At 47.5% G+C, this 27,419-nt stretch overlaps 8 protein-coding genes across 8 annotated transcripts; 3 read left to right on the top strand and 5 right to left on the bottom strand.

Annotated features, from left to right (window-relative positions):
• Window positions 1-1,709: 1,709 nt before the first annotated feature.
• On the bottom strand, window positions 1,710-3,482 carry HOO65_100086 (glycosyltransferase family 20; the record flags this gene model as incomplete). The annotated part of the gene is made up of 3 exons (XM_071004665.1): window positions 1,710-2,649; window positions 2,721-3,093; window positions 3,179-3,482. The coding sequence occupies 3 exons, from the start codon at window positions 3,480-3,482 to the stop codon at window positions 1,710-1,712; spliced, it is 1,617 nt and encodes a 538-aa protein (XP_070855863.1).
• A 2,215-nt stretch (window positions 3,483-5,697) lies between these two features.
• On the top strand, window positions 5,698-6,947 carry HOO65_100085 (putative transcriptional regulator protein; the record flags this gene model as incomplete). The annotated part of the gene is made up of 2 exons (XM_071004685.1): window positions 5,698-5,895; window positions 5,958-6,947. The coding sequence occupies 2 exons, from the start codon at window positions 5,698-5,700 to the stop codon at window positions 6,945-6,947; spliced, it is 1,188 nt and encodes a 395-aa protein (XP_070855862.1).
• A 325-nt stretch (window positions 6,948-7,272) lies between these two features.
• On the bottom strand, window positions 7,273-8,293 carry HOO65_100084 (Bifunctional protein GAL10; the record flags this gene model as incomplete). The annotated part of the gene is made up of 4 exons (XM_071004696.1): window positions 7,273-7,298; window positions 7,358-7,471; window positions 7,523-7,725; window positions 7,779-8,293. 4 exons carry the CDS (start codon window positions 8,291-8,293, stop codon window positions 7,273-7,275), a joined length of 858 nt encoding a protein of 285 aa, XP_070855861.1.
• Window positions 8,294-8,799: 506 nt separating this feature from the next.
• Window positions 8,800-11,759, bottom strand: HOO65_100083 (Vacuolar import and degradation protein 27; the record flags this gene model as incomplete). Its single annotated transcript, XM_071004647.1, has 2 exons — window positions 8,800-11,351; window positions 11,741-11,759. The coding sequence occupies 2 exons, from the start codon at window positions 11,757-11,759 to the stop codon at window positions 8,800-8,802; spliced, it is 2,571 nt and encodes an 856-aa protein (XP_070855860.1).
• Window positions 11,760-12,566: 807 nt separating this feature from the next.
• HOO65_100082 (Vacuolar import and degradation protein 27) lies at window positions 12,567-14,449 on the bottom strand (the record flags this gene model as incomplete). The annotated part of the gene is made up of 4 exons (XM_071004663.1): window positions 12,567-13,454; window positions 13,527-13,619; window positions 13,695-14,221; window positions 14,314-14,449. The coding sequence occupies 4 exons, from the start codon at window positions 14,447-14,449 to the stop codon at window positions 12,567-12,569; spliced, it is 1,644 nt and encodes a 547-aa protein (XP_070855859.1).
• Window positions 14,450-20,816: 6,367 nt separating this feature from the next.
• HOO65_100081 (uncharacterized protein) lies at window positions 20,817-21,824 on the top strand (the record flags this gene model as incomplete). Its single annotated transcript, XM_071004697.1, has 3 exons — window positions 20,817-21,315; window positions 21,377-21,732; window positions 21,810-21,824. The coding sequence occupies 3 exons, from the start codon at window positions 20,817-20,819 to the stop codon at window positions 21,822-21,824; spliced, it is 870 nt and encodes a 289-aa protein (XP_070855858.1).
• Window positions 21,825-23,090: 1,266 nt separating this feature from the next.
• Window positions 23,091-25,290, top strand: HOO65_100080 (Nucleoporin NUP37; the record flags this gene model as incomplete). The annotated part of the gene is made up of 2 exons (XM_071004660.1): window positions 23,091-23,143; window positions 23,211-25,290. The coding sequence occupies 2 exons, from the start codon at window positions 23,091-23,093 to the stop codon at window positions 25,288-25,290; spliced, it is 2,133 nt and encodes a 710-aa protein (XP_070855857.1).
• A 1,518-nt stretch (window positions 25,291-26,808) lies between these two features.
• On the bottom strand, window positions 26,809-27,314 carry HOO65_100079 (LEA domain-containing protein; the record flags this gene model as incomplete). The annotated part of the gene is made up of 2 exons (XM_071004710.1): window positions 26,809-27,041; window positions 27,137-27,314. 2 exons carry the CDS (start codon window positions 27,312-27,314, stop codon window positions 26,809-26,811), a joined length of 411 nt encoding a protein of 136 aa, XP_070855856.1.
• Window positions 27,315-27,419: the final 105 nt, after the last annotated feature.

Below are 27,419 nucleotides of genomic sequence, written 5' to 3'. Positions count from 1 at the left end.
TCATCCTATCCTCAGTTGTCTGTTGGTCCTTTCCGCCGGGTGCAGCAGAAGAGCATGGTCCTAGGCTTTCATTATTAGGGACTTTTACGCCTGGTCAAGTGAGCCCGTGTTTTTATAGTCAATCCCGAGGCCTTTTTGTCTCTTAACTGGCCAATGCTTTGCTGCAGAGACGTAATGCAATGGAGTTAGCCATCCAGAGCGCCCCATTTCCCTATCAAACACCCATTATTTGAATAGGGCTCTCTTGGTAGCTATTCCTCACACATGTTCGGATCTACTAGAGACGAGAGCGACAGAAAAGACGACAACATAGGCAACAGAAATTACGAGGATATGAAGATATAAGAGTTAAGACAATGACGATGCCTCTCTACTTCTCTCCTCCTAAGCGATGATCAGAGCTTGGGTTGCCGCCCACACTGATGGGATATGAACTATTCTGGCTGAATCAATAGAAGGAAGTAGTATATTCCCCAGCAAGCCCTATAATAATAGACTGTTAATGAGGAGAACAAAAAGAAGTTGTTTGTTGCTTTAAACACATCCTGGGAAGCACTGCTTACTCTGACAGCACCGCAAGACTCTACAAGAGAAAGGGCCGCGCGACCAAGAAAACAAATAGCCTTACCGCTCTTGTCTCTTATTGAATCCCATTGCTTATCCGAATCTTTTCTCGCAGAGAGGCTTACCCTCGAACGGATACATGAGTTCGTAGATGTTTCAGACACCAGCCAGAAAACCCAGATATGGTAGCCTACTGGTATAGTGTTAGCCATGGCAGCCCATTAACTTGGGGGTAACTAAAGATCCCGGTCTACAAGTCCCCAAACCACATCGTCTCTTTCTTTATTGATGGCGAATCAGTGCCTGTTCATTCTAAGACATGCCATTCTCCTTGGGTTTGATGCTAACAGAGAGACAACAGGGGCCTGCGTTGGTCGTCTTCCTCTACACACAAAATATCAAGCGTATTATGTTCTTACTAATGGCACGAGAAATTCTATGTGAGAGGCTCTAGTTTAATAAAGCGCTCATTGCCGGCTTGAAAATAGATGGTCAGGTTAAAGCGACCAGCTCTTGGGCCAGGAAATGACCAACAGAATCTCGGCATCATCATGTCTGTTGACCTCAACCCTACGAGATGTCATGTTCGGTGGCTCATCCTGATTTTTGCTATCCATATTCTCAGATCAGAAATGTGCTTATCAAGATGAACAACCAACTGCACATATAAACTGGACAAGTCGAGGTATAAGGATAGGCAGCCCAGAGCTTGAGCAAAAGGAAAAAACGAATGTCCATACATAGCCTTCCAGCCCCATGGCCTCCCGCCACGACCATGACGTTTGTGCTGAGGTTCTGGCTCAGAGTAATACAAGACATGTGTGAAAACACCACAATAAAGTGGCAGTTGGGCACAGCTTCTCGGCTTCACCATTACTGCAAGTTGAACATCTTTAAGACGCACCTGGCACTATTTATTACGATACGTATGTATATTTTATAGATGATTCCAAATCTAAATGCAATCCAGACGACAAAACAAAACGTTGGGGACTCTCTGATTTTTTAGCCGTGATCATATCATGTGTTTTCCATCGCAAACATTAGGAGAAAAAGGGTAAAGCAAAAAAACCAACTATAACTGCTACAACACTTAGCCAAGCAAGGGCATTTCACCCCACTACACCAAAACTAGCCTTGCCAACTCAGTTCTCAGCTGCAGTCTCCTCGGCTGGCTTCTCCTCAATTGGAAAAACGCTCTGGGGAGGAGGCGCCACCTGGCTAGCCCCCGCTGCCGACGAGGTTGGAGCCAGAGTTGACGAAGACACCGGCACACTGGTGGTAACAACCTCACCACCAACATTGCGGTAGCTCTTGGGAACCTCGCCCGCACAACGAGTCAATTCATTGACAAAGGTCGCACCCCACCATGCACTAGTGTACTTGAACACATACTTCTCCAGCTTCTCATAGTTAGCCTTCTTAGCCTCAGGCGACATCACCACAGCCTCATGAATAGCATTGGCCAGCTCGTCTGTGTTCCAGGGGTTCACAATCAGACTGCCGTTCAAGCTCTGTGCAGCGCCAGTAAATTCTGACAGAATCATGACGCCGTGGCGGTCTCTCTGCGTGGCAATGTACTCGTACGAAACCAGGTTCATGCCGTCACGAGTTGAGGAGACCAGGCACACATCTGACATGCGATACAGAGCCGTGAGCTCATCAAAAGATACGCTCTGGTGCAGGAAATGGATAGGCATGAATTCAATCGTGCCAAAACGCCCATTGATCCGCCCCACAAGCTCGTTAACAACTGCACGCAGGTTCTGGTACTCTTCGACATCTTGGCGAGACGGTACCGCCACTTGGACTAGTACGATTTTGCCCACCCATTCGGGGTGCTCTGAAAGGAAAACCTCCATGGCGTGAAGCTTCTGAGGAACGCCCTTGATGTAGTCAAGACGATCAACACCGACAATCAGTTTGACGCCGTCAAACTTGCGGGAGAGAGCAGCAATACGATCCTTGACCTGGGGTCTTTCGAGGCCCTCAACAAACTTCTCGGGGTCAATGCCGATGGGGAAGGCACCAACGGAGACAAAGTGCCCGTTGTAGTCAACACCGTTAGGGGTTGTGGGGGTAGACCTATAGCAAGCTTGTTAGTCCCGTTTTCTTTTGCTCTTTTCTAGCGCTACTTGTAGTAGCGAAATACTCACAGAATGCGAGAGCAGCTACTCAAAAAGTGGCGAGCATAGTCGTAAGTGTGGAAGCCAATGAGGTCGCAGTGCAGAACACCGCGAAGCAAGGCCTCACGCACGGGCAGAATGCGGTAGATTTCAGAGCTGGGGAATGGCGTATGCAAGAAGAAGCCAATTTTGACGTTCTTGCGGGTATTGCCCAATTCTTCGCGCAGCATTTCAGGGAGCAGCATAAGATGGTAGTCGTGGACCCAGATCAAATCCCCGTCTTGCACATCGGCAACCACGGCCTTGGCGAAAAGACGATTGACTTCCCGATACGCTACCCACGCACTTTCATCGAAGGTAATCTCGCCGGGATGATAGTGGAACAGGGGCCACAAGATGGAGTCTACAGGAGGGGAGAAAGAGAGAGCGCTAGTTAGCTAGGTGTTTCTTCCGAGGGGAATATAGAACAGGGACTATAGCCGACTCACTAGCAAAGCCATTATAATGGCGGTCGGCAAGCTCGTCGTCAATAAACACAGGGTGTGCACCGTACTGCTCTTTCAACTGGCTGCGCATGGTCGCAGCATCTTCTTCGGGGACCTCAAGACCTGGCCAGCCATACCACTGGAAGCTAGTAGTCTTTGACAGACCGCTAAGTCCAGTGACAAGACCGCCAGAAGACATGGAGAAAGAATAGCCGCCATCTTCGCTCTTCTTAATGGTGATTGGCAGGCGGTTGGACAGCAGAAGCAGACGGCCCGGAGGCGGCTGATCGGCAGCGGAGTCAGGCATAGTGTGGAGAGAGATGGGGGGCGCAGCGATAGGAGCAGAAGCAGGAGCAAACAAAAAGAGTAGGATAAAATAGCCAGTAACAAAAAATGCAAGATAATGGTACAAAAACAGTTTACAGGAAAACGTTGTGACTTAGGTTCGAAGAAGGGAACCAAAAATAGGGCCCAAAAGGGTTTGAGGATGATGGCTGGCGGCAAATAAGAAGAAGTGATGTAAATGGAGGCAAAAAGGATGAAGAAAAGAAAAAGCGTCAGAATTGTGGTGAGCTTTCAAACGTGGTAGGAAGGAGCGAGCTTGGTGTACATAAGTAAGTCTCCCATTGCGTGTACCTGCTCTATCTACGACATTGATTAAGCTCAGTTGAAAAATCGGCAGGAGCCTTGGTTCTTTCCTTCACTAAAAATTGGCGGGGTATTTTTGGCCCCAAAACGAAGGGAGGATGGTGGCTGACAAGGCCTGAGCCAGAGCCTGGCTGACACTCATTGTAAGAAGTAAAAAAAAAAAAAAAAAAAAAAGAGTGAGGAAAAAAGGGAAAAGGCTTGACAATACACAAGCAGCCGAGCAACGATGTCGGCGAAATCCGACTTCAGCAACTTCCTTTTGCTTTTTTCGGTCTCTCTCCATGACCTCCATGGCCGCAAATCTTGGCAGCTACCTGGGCAGATGCATTTATTTCATTGCTTCTATAGAGACAACAACCCCTAGGGGCTGCCAAAGCCTCTCTCCCTTCACCTTACTACCATGTAGTCTTGCAGTCAGTCGTCGATGCGGGCAAGGCAAGCGAACAACCAAGTAGATACAGATGCAAGAAAATAATCGCAGTTGCAAAAAACAGAGTGACAACTCCCCCCCCCCAAAAAAAAAAAAAAGAGTGAGATAGGATGAACAAGCTTCCAAGCCCTCATGAAGAAAAAACCCCATGGAGAACTCTGAACAATGCAAGATGGGGTTCCGAGGGCCCAGGCTGCGTGTGGACCTATAGAAACAAGAATAAATGCGTTTCAAAAGGGCCGAGACTAACTACACACGAGACAGAAAGGAACAATATGGGGTCAAGTCGCCCAGAAGCCAGAAAAGCGTTGTGCTCTCAGCCATATCGCCTCCTCCCTCTTCTCCATTTTCCCATGATACGAGAGCATCAAGAAGGTAGGGAAACAAAAGAGGAGAGAAAAAAAAGCAAAGACTCGGTAAAAAAGAAAGCCGATATGGCGTCCATCACATCCAAGTCATCCCGCTCCGTTTCATTTTTCTTCCATCCCCAGGTTGTTGGAGAAATATTACACCCATATCAAGAAAAGCCAGCACTTATTAATATAAATCTAGAGAACGCCCGAAAGATTTCCAACAATGGCATACAAAGGCCCGTTAGCCTAGGTCTCCTTCCCCCCAGCTTCAATAGGACAAGGGGGTCCCTATCAATGCTAAGTTGGGCCGTCCATCCTCCGGGGAATTCGCTAGCACCTTCTGCCTGTTTCTATCTTCCTCACAACACAATGCTTTGTACACATTACGGGCGCTTTACGGCCCGATTTGCGGTAAATTTCCGGACGCGAAAGTTTGAATGATAAGCGCCCTATAGCACAAGCGTGCGGAGGGCTGCTGCGTACCGCTTGCATGTGCCAAATAGCCAGCCTTACAAGTAAATCATCTCCTCAGACTATCGTTTATTAAGACATTCTCCTCTCGAAGTGCCAAGTTCCGGCCTCGCTACAGTCATGATGTCATCACTATCAAACTCAGGTTAGACTGGACTGCACTGGACTGCACTGGACTGGCCTCGTTTTTCAATACCCCTCCTCCATCCCAAATTGGTTGTCGAGTTCCTTAGTAGATGCAATTTCAGCTTTTAGCGAATCACTCGGTCACATGCCATACCCATTCTTCTGGCCCCATAATTAAGATGGACTAATAACTTTCAAGGTAGCTTTTTCAGGCTAATATAGCTGTCAATGGTATAGCAGCTTCTACGCGTCGCGCTCAACAAAAAAAGCACTTTGTTAGGCTCACGTCATCGTGGGACCTGGGTAACTACGAACTTTCAAAGATCAACCTTGGTTTTTTCTGCATGTTTAGAACTGTAATTACTACTTTAGTTTTTAGTTTCTTCGTCTTAACATTTTGCTTGTCCAAAATTTCTTCTCTCTTCCTTCCTTCACCTAAAAAGTATTTGTCTTTCTCTCAATACAAAAAGCATCACTAAAACATAGTCTTCAGCATGTCGCCTACCGATCAAGCTATTGAGGATGCAATTCATAACACAGTCACATCTATATGGGACAAAAAGGGAGCCCGCGATAGTTTGACTGTTAACGGGGTTCGAAAAGCCGTTGAAGAAACACTCAGTCTAGGCTCAGGCTTCCTCACAGGAGACGAATGGAACCGCAAGAGTCGCAATATCATCAAAGAGCTCGTCGTAAGTTTCTTTATTTCCTATCAACATACTCTTTATCAAACATATTAACCAGTTATGTATAGGAGAAACTTTCGCAAGAAGATAGCGAATCCGATGAGGAGCCTGAGGAGCCTGAGGAGCCGGCTACAAAAAGCAATGGAAAAAACAAGCGCAAAGCCAACGCCGACTCACAGCCTAGTAATAAGCGCACAAAGCAGGCAAAGGCTACCACAAAGTCTTCCAAAGCGCCGAGAAAGGTAGCTTCTAGCGAGGACGAGTCTGAGGCTGAAATCTCGGTTGCTGAGCTCTCCGACAAAGCAGAGGCTTCCGATAAAAATACTACTACGCCTAGCGCGATTCACAACTCTGGGAATGGCGAGTCTGGCGATGAAAGCGATGTATCTTCTGTTATCGATGAGCCTCCCACTCGCAAACGCACTTCTGTGGCCAAAGCCAAGTCAAAGCCCGAGCCTAAGCCCAAATCTGCCCCCCGCAAACTATCTTCACCACAGTCTGCTGACCAGCAAGAAGTCAAAAAGCTTCAGCAGCAGCTTGGCAAATGTGGCGTGCGGAAAATATGGGGTGTCGAGCTCCAGGCCTATGGAGATGACGACAGAGCCAAGATCCAGCACCTAAAGAACATGCTCCGAGATTGTGGCATGACGGGCCGCTTCAGCGATGCTCGGGCCAAGGAAATCAAAGAACAGCGTGAGCTGATGGCGGACTTGCACGATGTTCAGGCTATGGACCAGACATGGGGCGCGTCGGAGGCGGGCAATGGGCGCACAACTCGTGCGTCGCGTCGCGCTGCCCCAAAAAGTCTTAAGATCCAAAAGCAGGTGATCGAGGGACTCAGTGATGAAAGTGAAGGGGATGATGAGAATGGCGACAGTGGTGAGGATGAAGGAATGGAAGAGGAAAAGCCCAAGAAAAAGCGGGCCATCTCAAAGAAACCAGAGAGCGATGATGATGATGACAACGACGACTATGACGACGACAGGATTTCGTCTGATGCCATCTCTGATGGTGATGAGAGCGATGAGGCTTCTGACATTTCTGACGATAGCGAATAGGAAGTCTCCAAAAAAAAAGGGGGGGAAAGAAAAGGAAAGCCACTGCTTCTCATCAACGCAGGCTTGCAGGCTGTGTGCATCAGCAATGATAACTAGCTATCTCTAGCCCTTAACCATATTCCAAGCTATGGCTGTCTGCTTGTCATGCAGTGCCCCTATCATGCATCATACGCTTGCTCCGGCTCACGACTTGCCCTTCAACTTGAAATCAAAAAAGAAATATGTTTATACTCGGATAATATTTAATACATCAAATCAACTATCAACCGCTTCTCACTCCTTCCAAGCCCTGTAAACTATTCTCGCTCCATATTTCTGACCTCTCTTAAGCAACACCTGGGGTTTCCATGCCTTGTTATTCACAGCATTGACGTATCGGCCAGGTTCGCAGCAAAAACCGCTTCTCCTACCCCTTTTTGACAGTCCGCCAACGGCAGGGACATCAATGTATTTTCCCGTGTAAAACTGAAAAGAAGGCTCGGTTGAAAGCACTTCCAAGTGCACGCCCGAGACTGGGTGGCTAGCTGCAAGGTTCAGTCGCAATGGCTCATCACGCGTATCAATCGGCACCGTACTTGCAGCGGCCGGATCAATGACAAAGCAATCGTCGATATCAGGGTCTTCCGCACCCAATGTAAACTCTACGTCAGCTGCAATCCCGGGAAAGGTCGTAGGTCCTGATGTGGGGATTCCAGTTTCGTCCACAGGAAGATATTGGCCAGTGGCTAGAGCCACACGGGTCCCCTCGATGGTAGGGGCGGCGTTTAGGTTAAAATACCTAAAAAGATGTCAGTGAACATGCCGATTTAATAGTGCTATTGTCTAGCTTACGAATGGTTCGTCATATTGATGGCCGTCTCCTCTGCGCCGCCCGTCAGCTCGGCCTCATATTCCATAGCCAACACCGTAACATGTCTTCCATTTATCTTTTGGAGTCCCGCTGTGTAAAACACCGTGGCTTGGACTGTCCCCGGAAATCCTTCATCGCCATCCTTGCTAGTTAGGCCATACGCGGTGGTTTTAGCAGCCGTCAGCCCCTCTATTCCCGGAACTTCTCGGGCGGTGGGACACTCTATCTCTGTCCACAGCTTCTTTCCCCATCCAACGTTGCCTCCATGAAGATTGTTAGGGCCGTTGTTTTCTGCTAGCGAGTAGCTTTGACCGTTCAAGTTGGTGATGGTAGCATCCTTGATACGATTGGCTACACGGCCAATAGTCTCGCCAAAGTAAGGATGGTTGTGCTGTTGGTACTGCTCAGGATTGTCGAAGCCCTGGACTATGTTAATGCCATCCACTTTGACGGCCTGGATGATTGCACCCAAAGGCAGGAAGGAGACGGAGGCCATGGCAAAACAAAAAGAAGACTGGTATTTATTGGCAACTATTGGCTATTGGTGATGCTTTTCATGAGTCAATTTAGCAAAAGGGAAAAAAATAAATCAAGATAAATTTAAGAGAAACTACTGTTGCGTGCTTCCCCCTTCGTCTGAAAAGTAGCAGCTTCCTATTTATGCACCCACCCACCCACATCATGACGTTTCCTTCTTTCCCTTCCTAATTCAGCCTATATCAAACAGGCGGCTTTAGACGCAGAAAAATAAAGCGGGGCACGAGGACGGCTAAAAAGGAACGGGTAATGAATGATTCTTTAGCTGATAGAAATCAGAAGGGTCAACATACATTCATATGGTGAAAAATATGGAGAAAACAAGCGAAAAGCCCAGCAAGCAAATACCAACTATCGAGTCCCCAGGAAAGGGAATAAAAAGAAGAAACCAAAGGCTGAGTAAAGTAAAGACCAGAAAAAAAATGCAAAAACCTCCAATTCTTCCTCGTCTATCCCCACATCCGTCTAATAAGCAGACTCCACAATATCGTCCAGTCCCAATTTAGACCGACCAATCGTACTGCGGCGTCCTCCTAGAGATCGAAAATCACCAGCAATACTCTCTCGAGTAGGCTTCTTGAAAGCCTTCTTGCCAACCATGTTGACTTCGTTAGGCAGTGCAACAATGACATTCTTGTCTGTGCCAAACTTAAAGTTATCCGCCATGACATCCTCAATATAACGCTTGATCATGTAAGGCGACTTGCCGCCCTTGAGGACCTTCTTGAGGTTCCACTCGATGATGTACGGTCCAGTTGCAGTAATGATGCTGCTTTCCTCGACGCCCTCGCCTGTATTAAACCGAGCGGGGGTGAAAGAGACGCCCTTTTTGGTCTCATATGCGAACTGGGCAACGTGCTCGGGGGTAAGAGCAAGGCGACGCGGCTGAGGCTTTTTGTCAGCAGCAAAAGAGCGCTCAAAACCCAGCTTGCCTTCATTCTTCCCCTCCTTTTGCAGAGTGTCGATAAGTAGCAAGTAAGTACGACACGTGGCCAACAGCCAGCGGCCATCAGCAGAGACATCCAGGCCAATAATAGGCTCACCAAGAGCAGGAATGTGCGTCTTGGCATTGATTCCCAGACGATCGAACAAGCGAATATCACCCTTATTACTAGCGACCGCTACATATCCCTTTTCGGTAGACGCCAAGGCAGAAAAGTCATTCTTGGAAGCATACTGCTTCAACTGGGAGTCTACCAGTTTGTCGCCAGACAGTCGAGGGTCAACGCGGAACAAAGCATTATGGGAAATTCCCAAAAAGGTCTGCTCGCCTGTCATCTGCGAAAACTTCTTCTCGGGTGCAAACGTAGTGACAGGGATATTTTCGTGCACATTCCACTCGTCCACCACCTTTCCATACTCAAGATCCATGCGGTACAGTTTGTTGTGGTCTGTGCTGTGCTGCAGAATCAAGTCGCGGTCTTCGTTGTGCAGCATGACCTTCTTAGGGCTGAATAGCTTTCCGCCCGGTGTTTCAACACGTGATATGTTAGTAGAGAATTCAAGGTTGTTGCTGGCAGTGTGTTTGAACACTCCAATCTTGGAGCCGCGCACGACGAATGACCGATCGTGTTTGTAGCCGACGGCTAGCTGGGAGTTGACGTGGCCATCAGAATTCCTATCGGGCGCATCATCGTCGCTGTCTTCTTCTTCATCATCACTACGGGCGCCATGTTCCGGCTCTTCGGATTCGGACTCGGACTCTTCTTCCTCCTCTTCTTCTTCTTCAGCATTCTCGGCATCTTCCATTGTAAGGTCGTTGAAGGCGTCTGTAATGTAGTCACGTTCAACATCCTTGACCTTTGCCCATTTAATCAAGTTAAGTTGCTCCCAAAGGGCACGCAAAAGACCCTCCTGGAAAACCTCCATTGTGGGTTGGTCCTTAAAACGCAGCAGCCATGAGTTAGCGCTTCCGTCGTCAGAGACCTGGTTGAAGATAAAAGATAGGTATTCGAAATTGAAAACGGGATTGACGTCAGGAGAAACAGACATGCTGACCCAATCACGATTGCCCAAAATCTGCAGCCAGTATTCCCAAGTGCCAACCTCAGTAACAGTAGCAGTGACATTGTCATCCTTAAGTACAAAAGTACCAGATACAAAGTCAAAGAAATGGAGTTCAGCCTTGACAGTGGCATATTGAGAAATAGCAGTAGGGGCTGAGGAAGAGGTAGCCGCAGCTTCGGGCTCCTTTGTCTCATTAGCAGACATCTCGGCCGCTGTCTCTTGTTCGGTTCTATTCTGTATTTTGGGCTCGGGTTCAGCCTCAACCTCAGCCTCTTCGGCAAACTGCTGTTCGATTTCGTCTTGGAGTTGCGCCTCGGCCTGTAGCTGAGCGTCCAAGTCGTCTTCGTAATCGCTGTGCTCGTGATCAGAAGGAGGCGTGCGTTTGGCGCTAGTGTTGGCAGCAATAGCCTTAGCAAAGATGGCGTCAGTCGAGTCGATTGACCGTGTAAGAGTGGGGGAGTGTATAGGCGAGGCCGGGGGAATAGGGAGGTCGTCGTCGAAGTCGAATTGTTTAAGATCAAACTCGGATGCAGTGGTATAAGGCTTTCGGTACTTGCGCTCGTACTGGCAGTGGCGTGCAAATTGCTGGAATTGGGCAATCTGGGTCTGTGGAACTGACGAATCGCAAATAAATTCGTAGACGTCGCCGGTATCGCCACTCAGATCACGCCAGGCAAGAACGGTTTCAGAGCCCTCGCGAGTTTCCACTCGAAAATGAAGAGCTTCGTCGAGCAAATAGGACTTTTCGTCGCGCTCAGAAGCCAGTTGGGCATCGATTTCGTCGTCACCCCCTTCCTCGGCGAGAAGCTCTTCCTCCCCTTCTTCGTAGACCCGCTGGACAACAAGCTGGTATTGGAATTCGACGCCCGTTCGCCGGATACGGGCAGCAGAGTCTTTGAAAATAAGCTCGGAGTAGCCCTTGGGTGATTGGGGTCGGACTAGGTAAAGCTGGCCCTGAGGAAGTTCGATAAGGGCCTCTTGGTTTTCAGAGCCAAATATGAGTTTCCCGACTAGACAAGAGATGAAAAGATAGGACGCGAGTTAGCGGAGTGTATCAAAGGTGATATGATATGCAATACAGAAACGGCTCAGAAAGCGGTATAGTCACAGCAAAGCAACCTCGAAATTAACCTTGTTCAGCTATGTTCAGGGTCAAGGACTAAGCAGAGAGCTGGAATTTAAAAAATATAGCCACCCCCAGTCAACAAGTAACCAAGCGTTTCTTTTTTTTTTATCCTCTGCAAAAGCATTATTTTTTTCTCAAAGAAATAACAAAAGAAAAAGCAGTGAGAGGAAGTAAAAAGCAAAGATGAAGACGGAGCGATCAAGATTTAGGCACCAGCTGCGATGGCTAAATTTGCCTTCAAGTTTGCTTAGTGAAGGGCGGATTCTAACGTACCGTTGCGTAGAACGAACATATCGGATGTAAGGTATTTGATTTGATAGCAAAATGCTGGCTAGAAAGTGATGGAAATCTAATCGAGATAATAGGCTTGAAACAACAACCTAGACGGATGGAGCGCTGGAGCAATTAAATCAAGCCTAGATGGCGAGGAAGTATGAAGAATATTTGACCTTGCTTATGGTAGAAGTCGAGCAGCAACAGCAAATCGAAACGGAGAGAAATCCCAGCAAAGAGACAGTGTGACGAAAAGACAGGGAAGAAAAGCCTAGAGCATATGAAAGGGGGAAAATAAGACAGTCGAAAATCCGCTCGCTAGTTGTTTCTATCCCTCTCTATCTTTCTGTCTTTCTATCTCTCTTATCTGTCTCTCTTGACTGGTGTTGTTTATCAAGGAAGCAACGCCCACTTCAAGCTTGATGTTTTTTTTCTGTCTACCGCCACATCCTCGTCATCACCACAACAAAAGGTTGGGAGTCCTCTAAAAGTGGGGTAAGCAAAGTGTGGCGCTGGCAACCCCCCACCTTGCCTCGCCTTCACTTTTCCACCTTCCTGTCTTTTCATTACGCCACACTTTGCCAAGAGCGGTTTGACGTAGCACTAAGCCCAAGCAGAAACATCTACCTATTAGTTAACGTCGATAATCGTAGTTATGTTGTTAAAAGTCTATTGGACAAGTATTAGGGTATATATAAGCTCTATTCAAATGCCCCCCCCCCCCCCTAATTCCCTTTATGCTGTTACCAAATGACCGAACGCCGCCCCATCATGACTAATATTTCGTATCACCCACCCACCTCCTTCAACATCCACGAAGCTTGATCTATTCCCCTTCCCTGCTTTCTGTGGTACCCTTTTCTTCGTCCCTATATTTATCCACCATAAGCCTTGCAATGTTCTTGCCCATCAATGCGTTTGTCTCCATAGTAGAGATAAAAGTTTCCATACTCGAAGTGTACCACAATCCCTGGCTAAGGATATGCGGATAGAACTTGTCTCTCGGCGTACCAATGGGATAAGCAGCAAAACGCTCAGTTTCGTACCAAGAAATATGACTTTTTTGATTCTCGTTGCCCACGATTGACTCGGGTACTTCGCTGTTAAACAGCTCGGACAGGAACTCAGGACTGGGCTTGTTTGGTGAGGTGATCTTCCAAATGTACTCGATGTAGCCGGTTACGGGGTTCATAGCCCTTCTCAAATACATGATACTATAGAAGCCCTTTTCCCCACGCCCATCGACTCCAAAGTCCGTTAAAGGGATTTCTTTGTTAGGCAAAGTAGTCAGAATGACGTCCGGTACTTGGTCACAGTCCTCTACTTTGAAGAATTTGGGAGATGGCCGGCGCATAGTCGCAAGCACAGTCACATGTACACGACGGTAGGGGACTATCTCTCGGACCATTTGCGGCATCATGCCATGGCGAGAGGTGATATGAGAGAACTGCATCGGTGCCGCAAATACGACATCGTCAAAAGAAATGCCGTAGTGCGAGGTTTTGTCTTCCGATTTCTTCTGCTCTTTTGTCCGGACTATGTAATATGGCTTTTCGTTCGGATTCTGCCTTTCGCCGCGAATGTATGGTTCATAGTCAACGTGGCCAATATCGGTCTCAGAATTGAGGGTAGCTTTTGACTTTTGAACCATGTAGTCGAATATTCGCCAGTTTCCGCCGTTGATTTGCAAAGCGTGATTCGGCATGATAGAAAGCTATTGATAAAAACCAGTTAGCATATACACAGCATGCATTAGGTTGTTTCATTTTTTGTGAGGGTCTCTAACCAGCATGTCCATGCCAGAAGTCTCATCGAGGTTGGATCCAAAGTTGACACGCGTACTGGATTGAACAACCTCGGGCACGTATCTTCCCATAATCTAATATACTGTTAGTACATACGGCTCATAGTTCATTATCCTCTCCCCATATCCGGGTTAAATAGATGTACTTACGAGTTCTTTTTTTAGGAAGTCTGAGCCGAAAGTGTTCCTTGGTGTTGTAAGACCCACGTCACCAACGACTTTGTCAAGAGACTGGAATGGGAAGTGTAGCTCAGAATACATCATTTTGATAGAATCGACAGCTTTTGAGACGCGCGACGTGGCCATCAAAGGGTCGAGCCCAAAACGGAAAAATCGTGCTACTCTGTCCCAAAAGGGGACATCTTCGTCAAAGGCATACCGATACACAAACTCCTCGCCGTTCCATACCCCGGCATTGGTACTGCCCTCGGTAAACTCTTGGTATCGGCAACCCAGATTAGCCTCCTTGGCAACGCTCAATAAGATTTCGTTTTCGGGGACAAACATGCTAGCGCCCAGCTCAATTGCATATTCAGGTTTGCCCCAAGCATTGACTGTCAAGCTGCGACCACCGACACGGTTTGTCTTTTCGAAGATGGTAATATTAACTGGTATATTGGCTTCGTCGGCAAACTTCCTGAGATAATAGGCAGTAGATGCGCCTCCAGCTCCGGCACCTTGTTTTAACATCAAGTCAGAGGTCAGTTTTTATCCAGCCAAAGTGGCATCTCGTGGAGCAGTGGAGGTCTACCACCAGGGCAATACTTACCAATGATGGCAATGTTTCTTATCGGGGCTTCTAGTGATGTTGTAGCGAGTGTTTCTACTGCACCCTCACTGGCAGTAGCAAGGATAGCAGAGCTGAATACAGCCAGAGCTGCGGTAGGACTATCGAAGAGCCTCATTATGCTTGTTGGTGAGAGATGAATGGTACAATAGCAAACTGGCAGTTGGGGGCTGTGGCTGAACTCTAGTACTCTGGGATGAGGCCCCCTCCGGGCTACTTATACAGAGAAGAAGCAAAAAGGAAGCCAGCTAGCCGAAGCTGGTGTCCCCAAGCGCAAAGTGTCCGCGGCTTCTTACCCCGTAAAACGAGGGGTGCTTATACGCGCTCCGCACTATTCTACACCTTTTGATTCTGTAGGATCGTCGGACACCTCCGAAGCCATAGTTCAACGACTCTTCCTATATGACAATGTCTGGCCCTGTGGATAATGCCACGATTCTGACGTGTGATCTAAAGAAAGATCTAACCTAGTGCAACGAAATCCTTCACGTCACTTGGTCAGTGTGTAACTCAAGACCTCAACACAGCTCCTTCCAGGGCTTCTTGAGAAAATCGAGCCCCGCAAGACAATACAAGCCATAGTGCATGTGCCTCGCCCTGGCACATTTGCAATATGCACTCACAAGAAAAGACAAAAGGGCCAGCAAACATTAGCAGAGCCCTCAGTAGCAGCAGTATGAGTGCTAGTCCTGCACTGCAGGTGGCAAATAAGGGTAGAAACGTGCAACTGCCGGGTACCTTTTTTGTTGTACATCTAATGCTCAGCCATCCCATCGCCCATTTAGTGGCCATGGAGTTGGAGTTCTCATATCCACCAAGACTCCACAGTGTGTTTCAAGCAAAGCTTTTTGCTTGCTTTCTTGGTCCCTGCATCACTGCGAAATAATACTGAACAATGGGAGCCATCAAAACGGAATATTACGCCGCGAGTGGCTTGGTTTAGACTGACTAGTCCCTATGGGTTCAGCCAGCATGTGGCCAATGCATTCTGTGAGGCTGGCACGCGTTGGGGAGTCCCTTTTGGGCAATCCTTTTCAATCCGGTTGATGTCAGCAATCATCACTACCTAAGATCAGATATACTTCATAGCCGCCAAAGCGGAGTAGACAGTGCATGGGAATGGGACTAGCGATTCTTACATCTAGATCCCCGGTACCGGTCTTATATTAGAATAGCCCGTTAAAGCTTGCCTGTCAGTCGACTCCTAGCCCGGGAGACGGGCAAGCTTGGTTGTAATAGCCGAGATAAATATCTTCAACTAAAGGAAAGAGGCCATAATATTCTAAACTTGAAAACAACAATGATGCATCCAATGACTAGGCCGTCGCTAAGGCTAGCGAACAAAGGTGTTGGCTAGCCTAAAGCACAAAGCGTAGTACAATATATACAAAACAGTAGTGGTGGGTAGCATTTTTCTCGGTCTTGTCTGAAAATAGGAAAGCAAGCATGTGCTGATCAGCGACGGACCCGCCTTGCTCATCGAATGCGTGAACGCATTGTTTACGTGCGCCGTCTATGAGGCAGGAAACCGTACTCGTCGGTCTTTCACGACAAGAACGAAGTCAGCATGCGTTTTTGCATGTAGCGCAACCACAAAGACCAACAGAACAGGAGTAGTTAGGGTCTGCTAATTATGAACGACAGACAACATAGCTGTCCACAATTATAGCACAACGCCTACATTTGATAGAGGCAAAGTTGGAACAGCGCTGCTCGTTTGGTGGTAGTGTTGCGTATGGGGTGTAGCCATTATACAATGTGGCAAAGTACAGAGAAGGAGCACTAACTTCATGCAGAACGGCAAAGCAGGGCGCGGAATTAACGTTGTATATCTCAGGGTTGTTCATAAGACGCGTTTCCTAACTCCGGGGCTCGATGTTGCGAAACTTGTGCCAGGTATACATAGAAGAAGAGATCAATAGGGTTACCGAAACACACTAGGGTTATTATGGTTGACGGGGGAAGTGCGCTATGCCTACAGGGTGCAGGATCCTATGTCGCATGTAATTTAACAGCGACTGAAACTCTTCTGGTACCGACTCGTCCGTTTCGCTAAAGTCGCTGTCGGTGATCAGAAAGGCAGACTTGGCTAAGAGGCACGTAGCTAAAAGATGGGATGACAAGGCAGACATGGCAAACAAGCACTGGGAGAGCAGCAGTGACGCCGGGCTCTAACTTGGCCAGAGGACAGAACGCTGCTAGGTGTGGTGCGAAAAGGGTTGTTTTTGGCGTTCTTGTTGTCTCTGCTGTCTCTGCTGTCTCTGCTGTCTTTCTACTGTTGCTTTATCTTCGCCTTTTTCTCATTTGCTTCTGTGACGGATGGCACGGAGACAACACAGCCAACCGTTCTTTGTACTGTGCTACCGGTATCACATGGGATACTACATACGTGTATTCATGGGAGGCAGGGAAAAGAGAAGGGGCTCAATAAATAAAAAACATCGATTTAGGAATGGAGACGGGCAGTCATGGGGCGCCTTAGTAACAAAACAAAAACAAAAACAACAACAACCTGTTGACATCCGGCCAAATTAAACAAGGGCGGGGGGGGGGGGGGGGGCCTCCGACTAGAATGCTGCTAGTGCTGTGCTGTAAAATGTCAATACAATAGGAGTACGTATACAGAGCGTGGGTCAGTGAAAGAGAAATTACACATCAGTGAGAGTTTTAGTCTGGAACTTGCTTTTGACAGTCAGCTGGCCATGTGTGCTACAGTGCTAGAAGCGTCTGGCTCGGAGCTGTGCTAGGGCTTACTTGTAGTCGAAGACGAGGCTTTTATGTGTTTACGCTGTATTCTATATGTTACATGCTGTATGTACGTACATAATATAGCGTATGACGTGTGCAGCCTGCTGCTTCGTCAGTCGCCAAAGCCCCAAGTTTCTTTCTGCGTTCAGCTATAACCCGCTTGTTCGCGGGCTGTCTGCCATATCTACCAGAGTCAATGAAGTCCGCGGCACGGGAAACAATATGCACGCACATCAACCTACGGGCGTGTTGTTTGGTGACAACTTGTGCCTACAAAACCAAGTAGTGAATTCGTGCTCAATCTGTACATGCTGAATAAGCAAGGAAGCAAAGATCAAGGGTGCTTCTTCCCCTCTCCCACTCTACCCGGAGCATTCTACAGCTCCTCCCTTTATTTCAGCCATGGATCTACGTCTTCCCCCCCGCGCTTGTACCTCTCACAGTCATTATAGGGCACCGATCCGAGCTTTGCCACAATATTGTTTTTCATCCTTTCCCCTCCATTTTACTTTTCTGATGGTGGTTGGAAGGAACCATACTATCCTGGTGAGTTTCCATCCCTTTTGGCCTCCGCATGTACGGTATAAAGAAAAGAAGCATATCTTGTGCTAACACTGGCTGGCCTATCTCGGGCCACCCATACAACACAACGGGCAAGAAAGAAAATAGCAGGAAAACTCGTAAAATAAAATTATCCAAGAGCAAAGATCTTGCGGCAAATATTGTGGCAGAGGCTTTGTTTAGTGTTTCATCTGGAGATAAGACACACCTCCTTATTGCCTAGTGTCAACACCATAATTATACAACGCAAACATGCATAGCTGGTTCGTAGAGTTGCTTAAACTGACAAGCTGGAATGGAGAAACACCGGACTTTTGAGGGGGAATGTATTGAGTATTTATCTGGCAGGCATTTACCCAGAGCGGACGGGGCCTGTAGAGGAGAAGGTACATGCAACAAGCGATCCGCTTTCTCTACTAAGAACTACGCGTGGTAAGTGGGAATTCTCATTGTCACAGATACTTGCTTCGCACGAGAGCCTGGGCGTGGCATGAGTAGGGGGGGCTCGGGCCCCGGCTCAGGCGGAGAAAGGGCATGGCGTAGTTGGTGGGTAGTGTGAGGGATGATGATGAAGGGGTAGGAAGGACGAGAGAGAAAGAGAGAGAGAGAGAGAGAGAAAGTGAGGGAGAGGAGAGGACACTGGCGTTACCATTTTACCTGCAGTCCCTCTCCTCGCCATATAACTTGACGTTAGCCTTGTGCCTCCGTCTGCGTTATAGCCGGTGTGTATTCCTCTTTGCATGTCTCGTCATTTGTTTGACTTTTTTTCTTCGGCATCAGAAAAACCACCCCAAGTAGCAAAGGAAAGGGGGTCGCGGTTATTTTGGCCTAATGTGCCTCCAGCCTGGATTTCGAGTCCAGGGTAGCCGAGACTAGAATAGCGACAAGCTTCCTACGCTAGAGAAGTATGACGATAAGCTTGTGCTGTGCTCTTCTCACTACAGCTTTGTTCCCAAGCATAGCGACTAGGAATAGTCAATGCTTTCCAAGACGCTCTAAATACTAAAAAAGAAAAACAAGTGAATAAAGCATAGATAGCACTCACTGGCTGGTCTATGCTTGGCCCCTCGCGCTATGCCTTTAGCCACATGCGCAATGTGCACTAGAGCATATAATTAAATGCACAAAAAGAAAACGAACCAAACACCAAAGGGTCCCTTGTGCTAGCCCACTTTCAACCAAGTCTGGTCTGCACATTTTGTACCTGCTTTTCTCTCTTTTCTTCTCATCTGCCTCAGGTTTTAGGCAGTGCTATAGGCAGCACAATCGCATCTAGAACATGGTTCAGGAGGGTCTTGAGTTCCAACACAGGATGCAACACGCAGGAACAATATAGGAAGGAAGGAATATTTTGTATGAGTATTACTGCATCTACATCTGCATTGACAAACAGCGCGTAATTCTTTCCTAGGAAAATCCTTGGTATCCTGTCCTTGTATCATGTAACTTGGGGTGCATGATGGAGAAAAAAGAAGAAAAAAGCCATGGGCAGGCTGTTCTGCCAGGTGGTGGCACCTGCAGCCTTCAGTTTATTGGTTTGTTGGTGGATGCAGCCGCATGAGCTACAGAGATCCCAAGACAGCCAACATTCTTTGGTTATCTATTTATCTATTTTCCAGGCCCTTTTTTTTTTTTTTTTTTTTTTTTTTTTTTTCACGCAAAGGCTGGAGGGGGCCTTCGGGCTTGACCCCCAACTATTCGTATACTGACTACGCATCGTGGTCCTAGCAGGTCTGTCTTGGTGGGTTTTTCTTCGCCCATTTGCCAATACAAAAACAGCAATTGCTAGCTCCTGTGTAGATGCAACAAATGGGCCTTGCTGAGCTCTCGTCTTTTCGCCACCAATCAAGACGCAGAACAGCTTCTGTAGATCGGTTTCTTGGTTGTGTCTGCACTATGTGGAACACCCCTGGGGACGCATCCAAGGGCTCTAGTCAGGGGCAATCAGGCTTTTGGTGCCCATTTCAAGCTTGCTTGACCTTTGTTGTCGACACCCCCACCGTGCGGTGCCGCCTGTAGGTACGCGGAGAAACTAGGAGCAATTTCGCTTTCTAGTCCTATTCGTATCAATTCCCCACCGCAAGTTGGTCTGGGCCATTGAAGTACGTAGCAGCAGTATATACCTTTTTTTCCTTCTTCGTTACCCCCGTATTTTCCTTTTTTTCTTCCTCTCGTTTGCTCTGTGGTGTACTTGGAGCATACAGCGCTTTCCTCGGTGCCCTAAATTACTGCCATGGTCACTGCCTGCTGCCTGTAACATTCTGCTATCGTCGCTGCTGTTATTGCCCGTCTTTGCGTTTCATTCCTTCTTCTCCGTTGTGTCTCACTTTCGCTCTGCCCTCCTGTCTTCCCTGTTCTTTCCCTTTTCAAAGGTTACAGCAAGACGACCCCGGCCACCCACTTTCGTTCCTTCCCTGCCCAGACTCACTCTTTTTCCTCCTCCTCCTCTTTCTCTCCTTCCTTTCCTTTCTCTCCCTTCTTTCCACTTTCCCTCTTTCCAAATCTTTCTTTCCTTCGCTATTTGCATTTTTTTCCTCGCTTTTTATTCTTCTCTTTCGACTTTCTCTCGCTTCTCAATTTTGATTCTTATTTTTTTTTTGCTGAGTGTGTGTGCTGCTGGTTTGTTTTTCTTAGTCTTTCTTTTTCGCTCTTTTCTTTACCGTCCTCCCTTTTGTTTACCGGCAGCTTCGACATTCCGACCGACGAATCCGAAGATTGTAAAAGAACAAAGAAAACAAAACGGGACACGACACCAATCATCTGTCCTGTAGCCTGTCCACCATCCATCCGTCTACGAAAATACACCCTATACTAGTGAGGAACTCGGTCAATATTATTTCTCGCTGTACGCCTGATCGTGCCCACAGTGGTTGCAAAACGACAATACAGTACCGGACCCTCAGTTCTGTCCAATCAGATCACGACAACCATCGAAGAAAGGGGCACGGCCGGATCACCACCTCTTAGATATTATCTATACCGCTATTTCCATGGTCACCCTCATACCCTCCTTCGACGCCTAGTCTTGTATACCGATTCACGACAAAACACATAATCACTGCGACCGGCTCGAGTTAGTTTAAAACCGAATCCTCTATAAACAATCCTAAAAAAAAGTCCGCCAAAAAAACCGAACTATTCATAAAACCAAAAAAATACCGCAGTCCTAGCCCATCATGAGACTATCGTATGTCGTTGCCGCAGGCCTCCTGCAATTCGCTTCCGCACAAAGCAGCGCTGGTGGAAGTGCCAGTCAGACTACGAAAGGCTACCAGGCCCCTTCTCAGATACCCACTCCCGGTTCCCAGACTAGAGTTGGCTGCTTTTCGTCCTCCGGAAACTTGACCGATCCTGGTGGCTATGCCGACACTTCAGTATCTAGCGGTTTCTGCGGAGTGTCTCTATGTGTAGAAAAAGGCTTTACAGTCTTTGCTATCCGGGGCCCCAAGTGCTACTGTGGAAACACTTATCCCCCTGAAGACGACATCGTGGAAGACTCGCGATGCAATTATCCCTGCCCAGCCTATCCTGTAGAGGCGTGCGGTGGTATCAGCAACGGAGGAGCCTGGTCTGTTTTCAATAGCGGTATTGAGGTGGATGTCGAGTACGATACTTCTAGCTCAACTACAAGTGCTGCAGCAACCTCCACCGCGGCCGCTACTTCTGCTAGCGGTAGTAAGTTTCCCTGTGTTAACTGTCTCCAAATTTCACTCTTGTGCTAACATTACTTGTCTAGATGCTGCTACATCTGCCGCAGCCCCCGCCACCACAACATCCAGCGATAGCCAAAGTAACAAAGACGATAAGAAGTCAAGCAATGTCGGGCCCATTGTTGGTGGCCTGGTTGGAGGCATATTTGGACTCGCCGCTGTTGCTGGAGGGGTCTTTCTGTACATGCGCCGCAGAAGAAACCGTGAAATTGAGGAGGAACACCGCCGTAATGCCGCTGTGAATGCTTTCATCAACGGAAAGTCATCTCCTGGTGGCAGCATGTCCATTTCGGATTCTAGACTTGACCCTGTTATGGCTCAACGCCGCATGTCGGATGGTAGTATTGCCGACAACGAGGACTACTCGCGGAGGATCCTTCGGGTAAGCTCTACCGCCTATTCACCAATTAGCCATGGTAAATCATCGCAACACTTATCACTAACCACTCGAGTTTGCAGGTCACCAATGCGTAATGACAAGCATTTCATCTCTTCCACGAATCACGCCGGACTTTCCGACGGCCATCTCGCTTCAGATTTTCTATTCTGTACCCCTTCCGATTTGTTTTCTCTTGGATTTCAGGCATCATTTCAGGCGTTTCTTTCTTTTTGTCTCTACTCCAATATTTCCCATCGCCTTGTCCCTCACCCATCCTCTACTACCGCTATTACTACCCACACCTTTTTCTTGATTTGATTGAACCTTTGTGGTCTTTGTTCTTTTTTGGATATCTAACTCTTCTTAACGGAAGAGAATTTTCTTTATTTACAGGTGGCGTTATCATCGTTTATTCTTTCCCCATCCCCTTTTGCTTTATTTTCTTTCTAGTCTATCCTTTTTCTCTTCTTTTTTCCCCTATGAATTTTGTCTACCACCATGTGTTTTTCATTCTGTTCTCAAGGTATAGAGACCTTGGAGTCAATCCAATGAATCAGCTTTCATATATGCATGTTGCTCACGTGGGCTATAAGCTGTAAATAATGTGTGTATTGAGTTTTTTTTTCCCAAATCAACCAGACGCCTTGTAAATTGGATTCAAGCCGTAGTGAATAATTTCGTGTATAATAAACCCTAAGTGCTTCAGGAGCTTGCTGTTTGAGATAAGAGGACATGGCTTATGAGGTAGGTCCCCTTGACTCAGGAGACGCTCTTGTTTCGGAGATAATCAGTTAGTCTGTTTGCCATTCAATACAAACTAGCTACGAACCAACCCATCGTTTTGTCTTGTATGAACCAAACCTTGGGGCTAATCATCAATTGCGTGTTTGGTCACCAGCTAGAACACATACCATTGGTCTATAATTCCTTGGAAGGAAGGTAGAACGTGTGTAAGGGTTACTATAGCTTCCATAGATCTGGCAGCTGTCTGCTGGTACCTGGCACCTGTCAGGACTAGTAGACGAGGCTATCCTAACTGGGGACAATTAGACCATGATAACTTTATTTGCAAGCCTCGCGACTTGGCAACGCGACGACATAATTCTAGCTTTGTTTGTACACAGAAAAAAAAAACTCACTGTGAAAAAGTCCCAGCCTCATTGTCTAATTCTTGGCTAGGCTCCGTTGCTGGCCTTTTTTTTTTTTTTTCCCTTTTTTTTCCCTCTCCGTCTAGCTCTAGGAAGCGGTAGGCCAACCACCAGGCCAAGGTTTCTTGAGTACTCTAGTCTTTTTTTTTTCTTGATTTTTTCCTTTTCCTTTTTCTGCATTTTTCTTGCTACCACATTTTCCACGCTATCAAAATGTCACTCGCGGCTCCTCGCATCCGGCGAACAGCACAAAATACACAGTTTACGTGAGAACAACCTGGATAGAACGCGTTAGAGATGAACCAAATATTAACGTAGAGCTTCTCTCTCAAGGTACCAACTCTCGCGCCGCGCTCACGATGTCAAAACATACCCAATCTTCTCACCACAGGGTGCTACAATCATACTCTACGGCCATGAGAACGGAATCACAGTAGTGTGGCGTGGTGGCCGCAGACTCAAGGAAAAGAAGGTTGAGCCTGCCCCGAAAGAAACTAGTAAATCAAAACCAAATGCTGAAGATGCGGTTATGGTTTTGGATTCCGACTCGGACAGCGAACAGAGTGCTAGCAACCCAGAACCGACAAAGCCCTTTGTGGACCAGCCCGAGTTCGAGGATGAGGCCCTCAACGACCCCTATCCTGAAATAATACAAACGCTGGATTTGGCATTAGGGACTTCTGTTCTGCACATCGCTGTACCTTCAATGACGCCAACACGAACTTTAGAGGACGGCGCATTTGCTGGTATTGAAAAACTCAAGACACACATGATTTTTGCCGTTTCGTGCGGCACTAACGACGTGTACATTGTTTCTGTGCCGCTAACGCCCCCGTCACATGAGAGCAAAGCAAGACCAGAGCTCTACAAGGACCTTTTGGCTGATCAGACAGGTGCCGGTCTCTGGGGTGAGACGCTGACTTTGCTAACTGGCCAGCTTCAACCGAGTCGCGGCGTAGCCATCACGGTCATAAAGCCAAAGGCCGGCAGCAAGCATCCGACAAAGTCTAAAGTGATTGTTGCCTCACATACACGAGAAGCTTCTGGTGCTCTGCGTTTGTGGGAGAGTACTTTAGATAGGATTGTTGCGCCGGCACATGGTCCTCTAGAAGCCTTTCAGACCGAGTTTCTTCCACAAGGCCTCAGCACTATTAGCTTTAACTCCACCCACACTTCACATCTTCTTGCAGTTTCACCGCAACAAGGCGTACGGGTATATGACTTTACTCTTGCCCCTTATGCTGCTGAAGACTTGGCTCCAGGGTCGTTCCCCCCCCAAGGATCATGGGTGTTGTCTCTATTTCAGCCTTTTACTAAAGGATTTCCTGTTCGGAAGCCGATTGTTGATGCGGCATGGATTGCCTATGGTAGAGCTATTTTGGTTCTTCTGGCAGATGGAACGTGGGGAATTTGGGATGTTGATGGCGTGAGCCCTAAGAGCTCGTCTCTATTGGGCAAAAATAAGTCTGGTGTTATTGGTGGCGCTGTTACCCAATTCAGCGCTTCAGGCCAGATCGATGGAACTAACCTTCTCCGGGCCGGAGCCCCCGATGCTAAACTGCCCCGATCGGGGGTGATGTCGGCTTCTTCGGTATTCGCCCCTGGACGCATGTCAAGTGTGGCTGGTGGAATTTCGGTCACCGGAATTCCTGGCCCACTGGGATCTGGAGCCGATGAGAGCGTTGCATTGTGGATTAACTCATGGGAACATATCTGCGTGATACCTGGTATCCTTCGGTTTTGGGACTCACAGTTGCGCAGGCACAATGGAGGCGGCGTGAACCTCTTCAGCGGTGCTCAACCCACACGCATGTTCAAAATTCACGAGCTCTCGGTTGGATTGATGGGCGAAAAGTGCACGGCCTTGTGCGCTATTGCTATCACAGACAAAGACAAGTCTGGGCAGGAGGAGCAGCACGGATTGCCTGTCGAGCTTGCTGTCCTGGGAGAATCTCGTTTAGTGCTTGTCCGAGAATCAGAGGACATCTCCACAACTGGCGGCGGCCTTGTTGTACGCAAGAAGTTTGGCAAGCGTAATAATTCGACTGCTTTGGTGGTAGACCGACCTGACAAGGTGCCAAAGCTCCTGTTTGATCTCAACCCTGGAAAGGCTGGTACTATTCGGTCTGCTCGCAATGTGCCACAGGGGTTGAATGCAGGCTCAAAGCCTGATTCCAAGACTGCAGCCTTCGGGCAGCCTTCTGACCCCAGCATGGCCGAGCCTGTGCCCTCAGCGTCTTTGCCGTTCATGGACATTCTTGATGCAGCGGCCGATACTGGACAAGAGACTTCTGAATCTCGGGATATAGAGGTAGAGATGCTGGACATTATGGAGATTGACCGGCAATTAGACACAATGGAGGATTTCCGTGGTGGATCCCGCAAGCGGGTGATGTTTGACGGAGGGTCATGAGCTCAAAGCTATGAAACGAAACGACTCTACAACAACAGCGAGAACTTATTTTTATCGTTTGGAGGCTTTTTCTTTTTCTTTTTGCCGGCTACTAACTCTATTGCATGACCAAGTGATTGCTTGACTTTCTGTCTATCTCATGACCTCTTTTGTTTTCTTTCTCTTATATTTCCGCACGGCCGGTGGAGCACAAGGCGAGACTCATCCTTGAACCAGCTCTGTATTCCGAGCGGTATAATGATATAAAATCAATTTTTGGATATAAGGCTTGGAAAACGGGTTGCTGGGCGCTTATTCCTTGTCTTCTTGACGGGAAGAAGCTACATCAACTGAGATTAGTACGGCATCTTATCTTGTCAATATCATCACATCTACTAGGTAGTAGTGACGCACAAGAGCGCGCTAGGCAGTTTGTCTAACTGTGGTTTTGCGGGTCAGTGTTGCCTAGTATGCCTGGCTTGCTGGATTGAATGTAGTTCTTGGTGGTCATCTTCCGATTTCCCTTGGGATTGCGGAATAGACTTCCAATAGCTTCTGATACGTGCCAGTGAGGAGGCGGATGTAAAGAAGGAGCACTTCCTTTGGTCTACTGTCCATTGAGATTTTTGTGCTCCGCGCTTGATATTGGTACATATATATATATTCGTGTATGCGTAGTTTCGTGCTTCTACTATGTGGACTAACTGGCTTGAACTTGAAGGTATTTAACACTTGCAGGAGCTACTAAGATCAAACAACGCCGGATTGGCTACCGGATAGAATTGACCCTCTGCAAGGGTGACCACAGATTTGGAGATTTGGGGCGGGAGAAGCGCGTATGCTTCTAAGCAAGCTTGTTACTTTCCTTTCTCCTGTGGTCGTCACAAACAACAAAAGATATCCCTAGATATACGCAAAAAAAAAAAAAAAAAAAAACGGTCGAGGCGAAATTTGATTTTCATTTTCACCACCCCAAATCAGGCAACAAGCTCTTCGCTCGCTTAGCTCAGTTGGTTAGAGCGTCGTACTAATATTCAACCACATGAATATCATGTAATGCGAAGGTCGCCAGTTCGACCCTGGTAGTGAGCAATCATTTTTACTTTTGACTTTAAATGTTTTTTTTTTGTAGCATTTACATTTAACAACTACTATCCACGACGTATGTCTGTAACATCATCTATCTATCTTACGGAGAAGGCTCCTGGCCGCAAGGCTGGTCCCTAAAAAAAGTCACAGGAGTAGTTCGAAGAAGACGCACGCACACCTGCAACTCCTGACTGCCTGCCCAGAGGAGGGGTCGGAGGACGACATCTTCTTACTCCCCTTCCGTCCAGAACATGCCGTCGTATTGCTGTGGAAAACCAGTAGGTAGACGTCAAAAATACATACATACATACATCAACTGTTTGTTGGCTCATGTTCTCGCATAGTTGTCATGGATTGGGATAATTAATTAGGAATTATCATTCAAATCTTGTAATAAAGTAGTGGTAGATGGATAGATAGTATGTGTTAAACTTGTCAACTTTTTGTGCTTCAAGTATTGCGTTCAACTTCGGTCTTGATATCCGCTTTGACCTGGTTTGCCTTGTTCTTGGCCGCACCAGCTACCTGCTTGGCCCCGTCTACAGCGTTGTCGGCAATGTCCTTGGAAGACCCAGCAACTTGAGCTGCCTTGTTCTTCAGGTCCTGGCTGGAATCAGCGGCCTTGCCTTGAATGTCTTTGCTAGCATCAGCGGCCTTGCCGATCGTTTTTTTGACCTTTGATTCTTTACGAGAAAGACTCTGGTTAGTACATATATGAGTGAGAGGAATAGAGCGAGAATTATGTGGTAGTAAGGCTGGAGGCAAATGGATAACATACGGGCCGTGTTCACAGCGCTGTCAATCTTCTCTCCAACATCACGTAGGCCATCCTTGATTGACTGGGTAGCTGTCTTGCTAGTAGGACAAGTCACAGAGAAGGGGCGGACTATTACAATAGGACGGACAGAAACGGCCAAAGCCTGGCGGGAAACAATTTGGGTGAAACGGTAAGACATTTTGAGAGTAGAGAGTCAAATGAAAGAAACAGCGATAGAGATAAGATTCGATGGTGAGAGGAAAAAGAAGAGTTGGAGCAGCCCAAATCGCCGGTCACTTGTTGT

The sequence above is a fragment of the Ceratocystis lukuohia genome (genome assembly GCF_044167205.1).
Source record: "Ceratocystis lukuohia strain C4212 chromosome Unknown Supercontig10_pilon, whole genome shotgun sequence".
Classification (NCBI taxonomy): domain Eukaryota; kingdom Fungi; phylum Ascomycota; class Sordariomycetes; order Microascales; family Ceratocystidaceae; genus Ceratocystis; species Ceratocystis lukuohia.
Note: the sequence above shows the minus strand (reverse complement) of the source record. Positions and strands in the feature narration are given on the sequence as shown.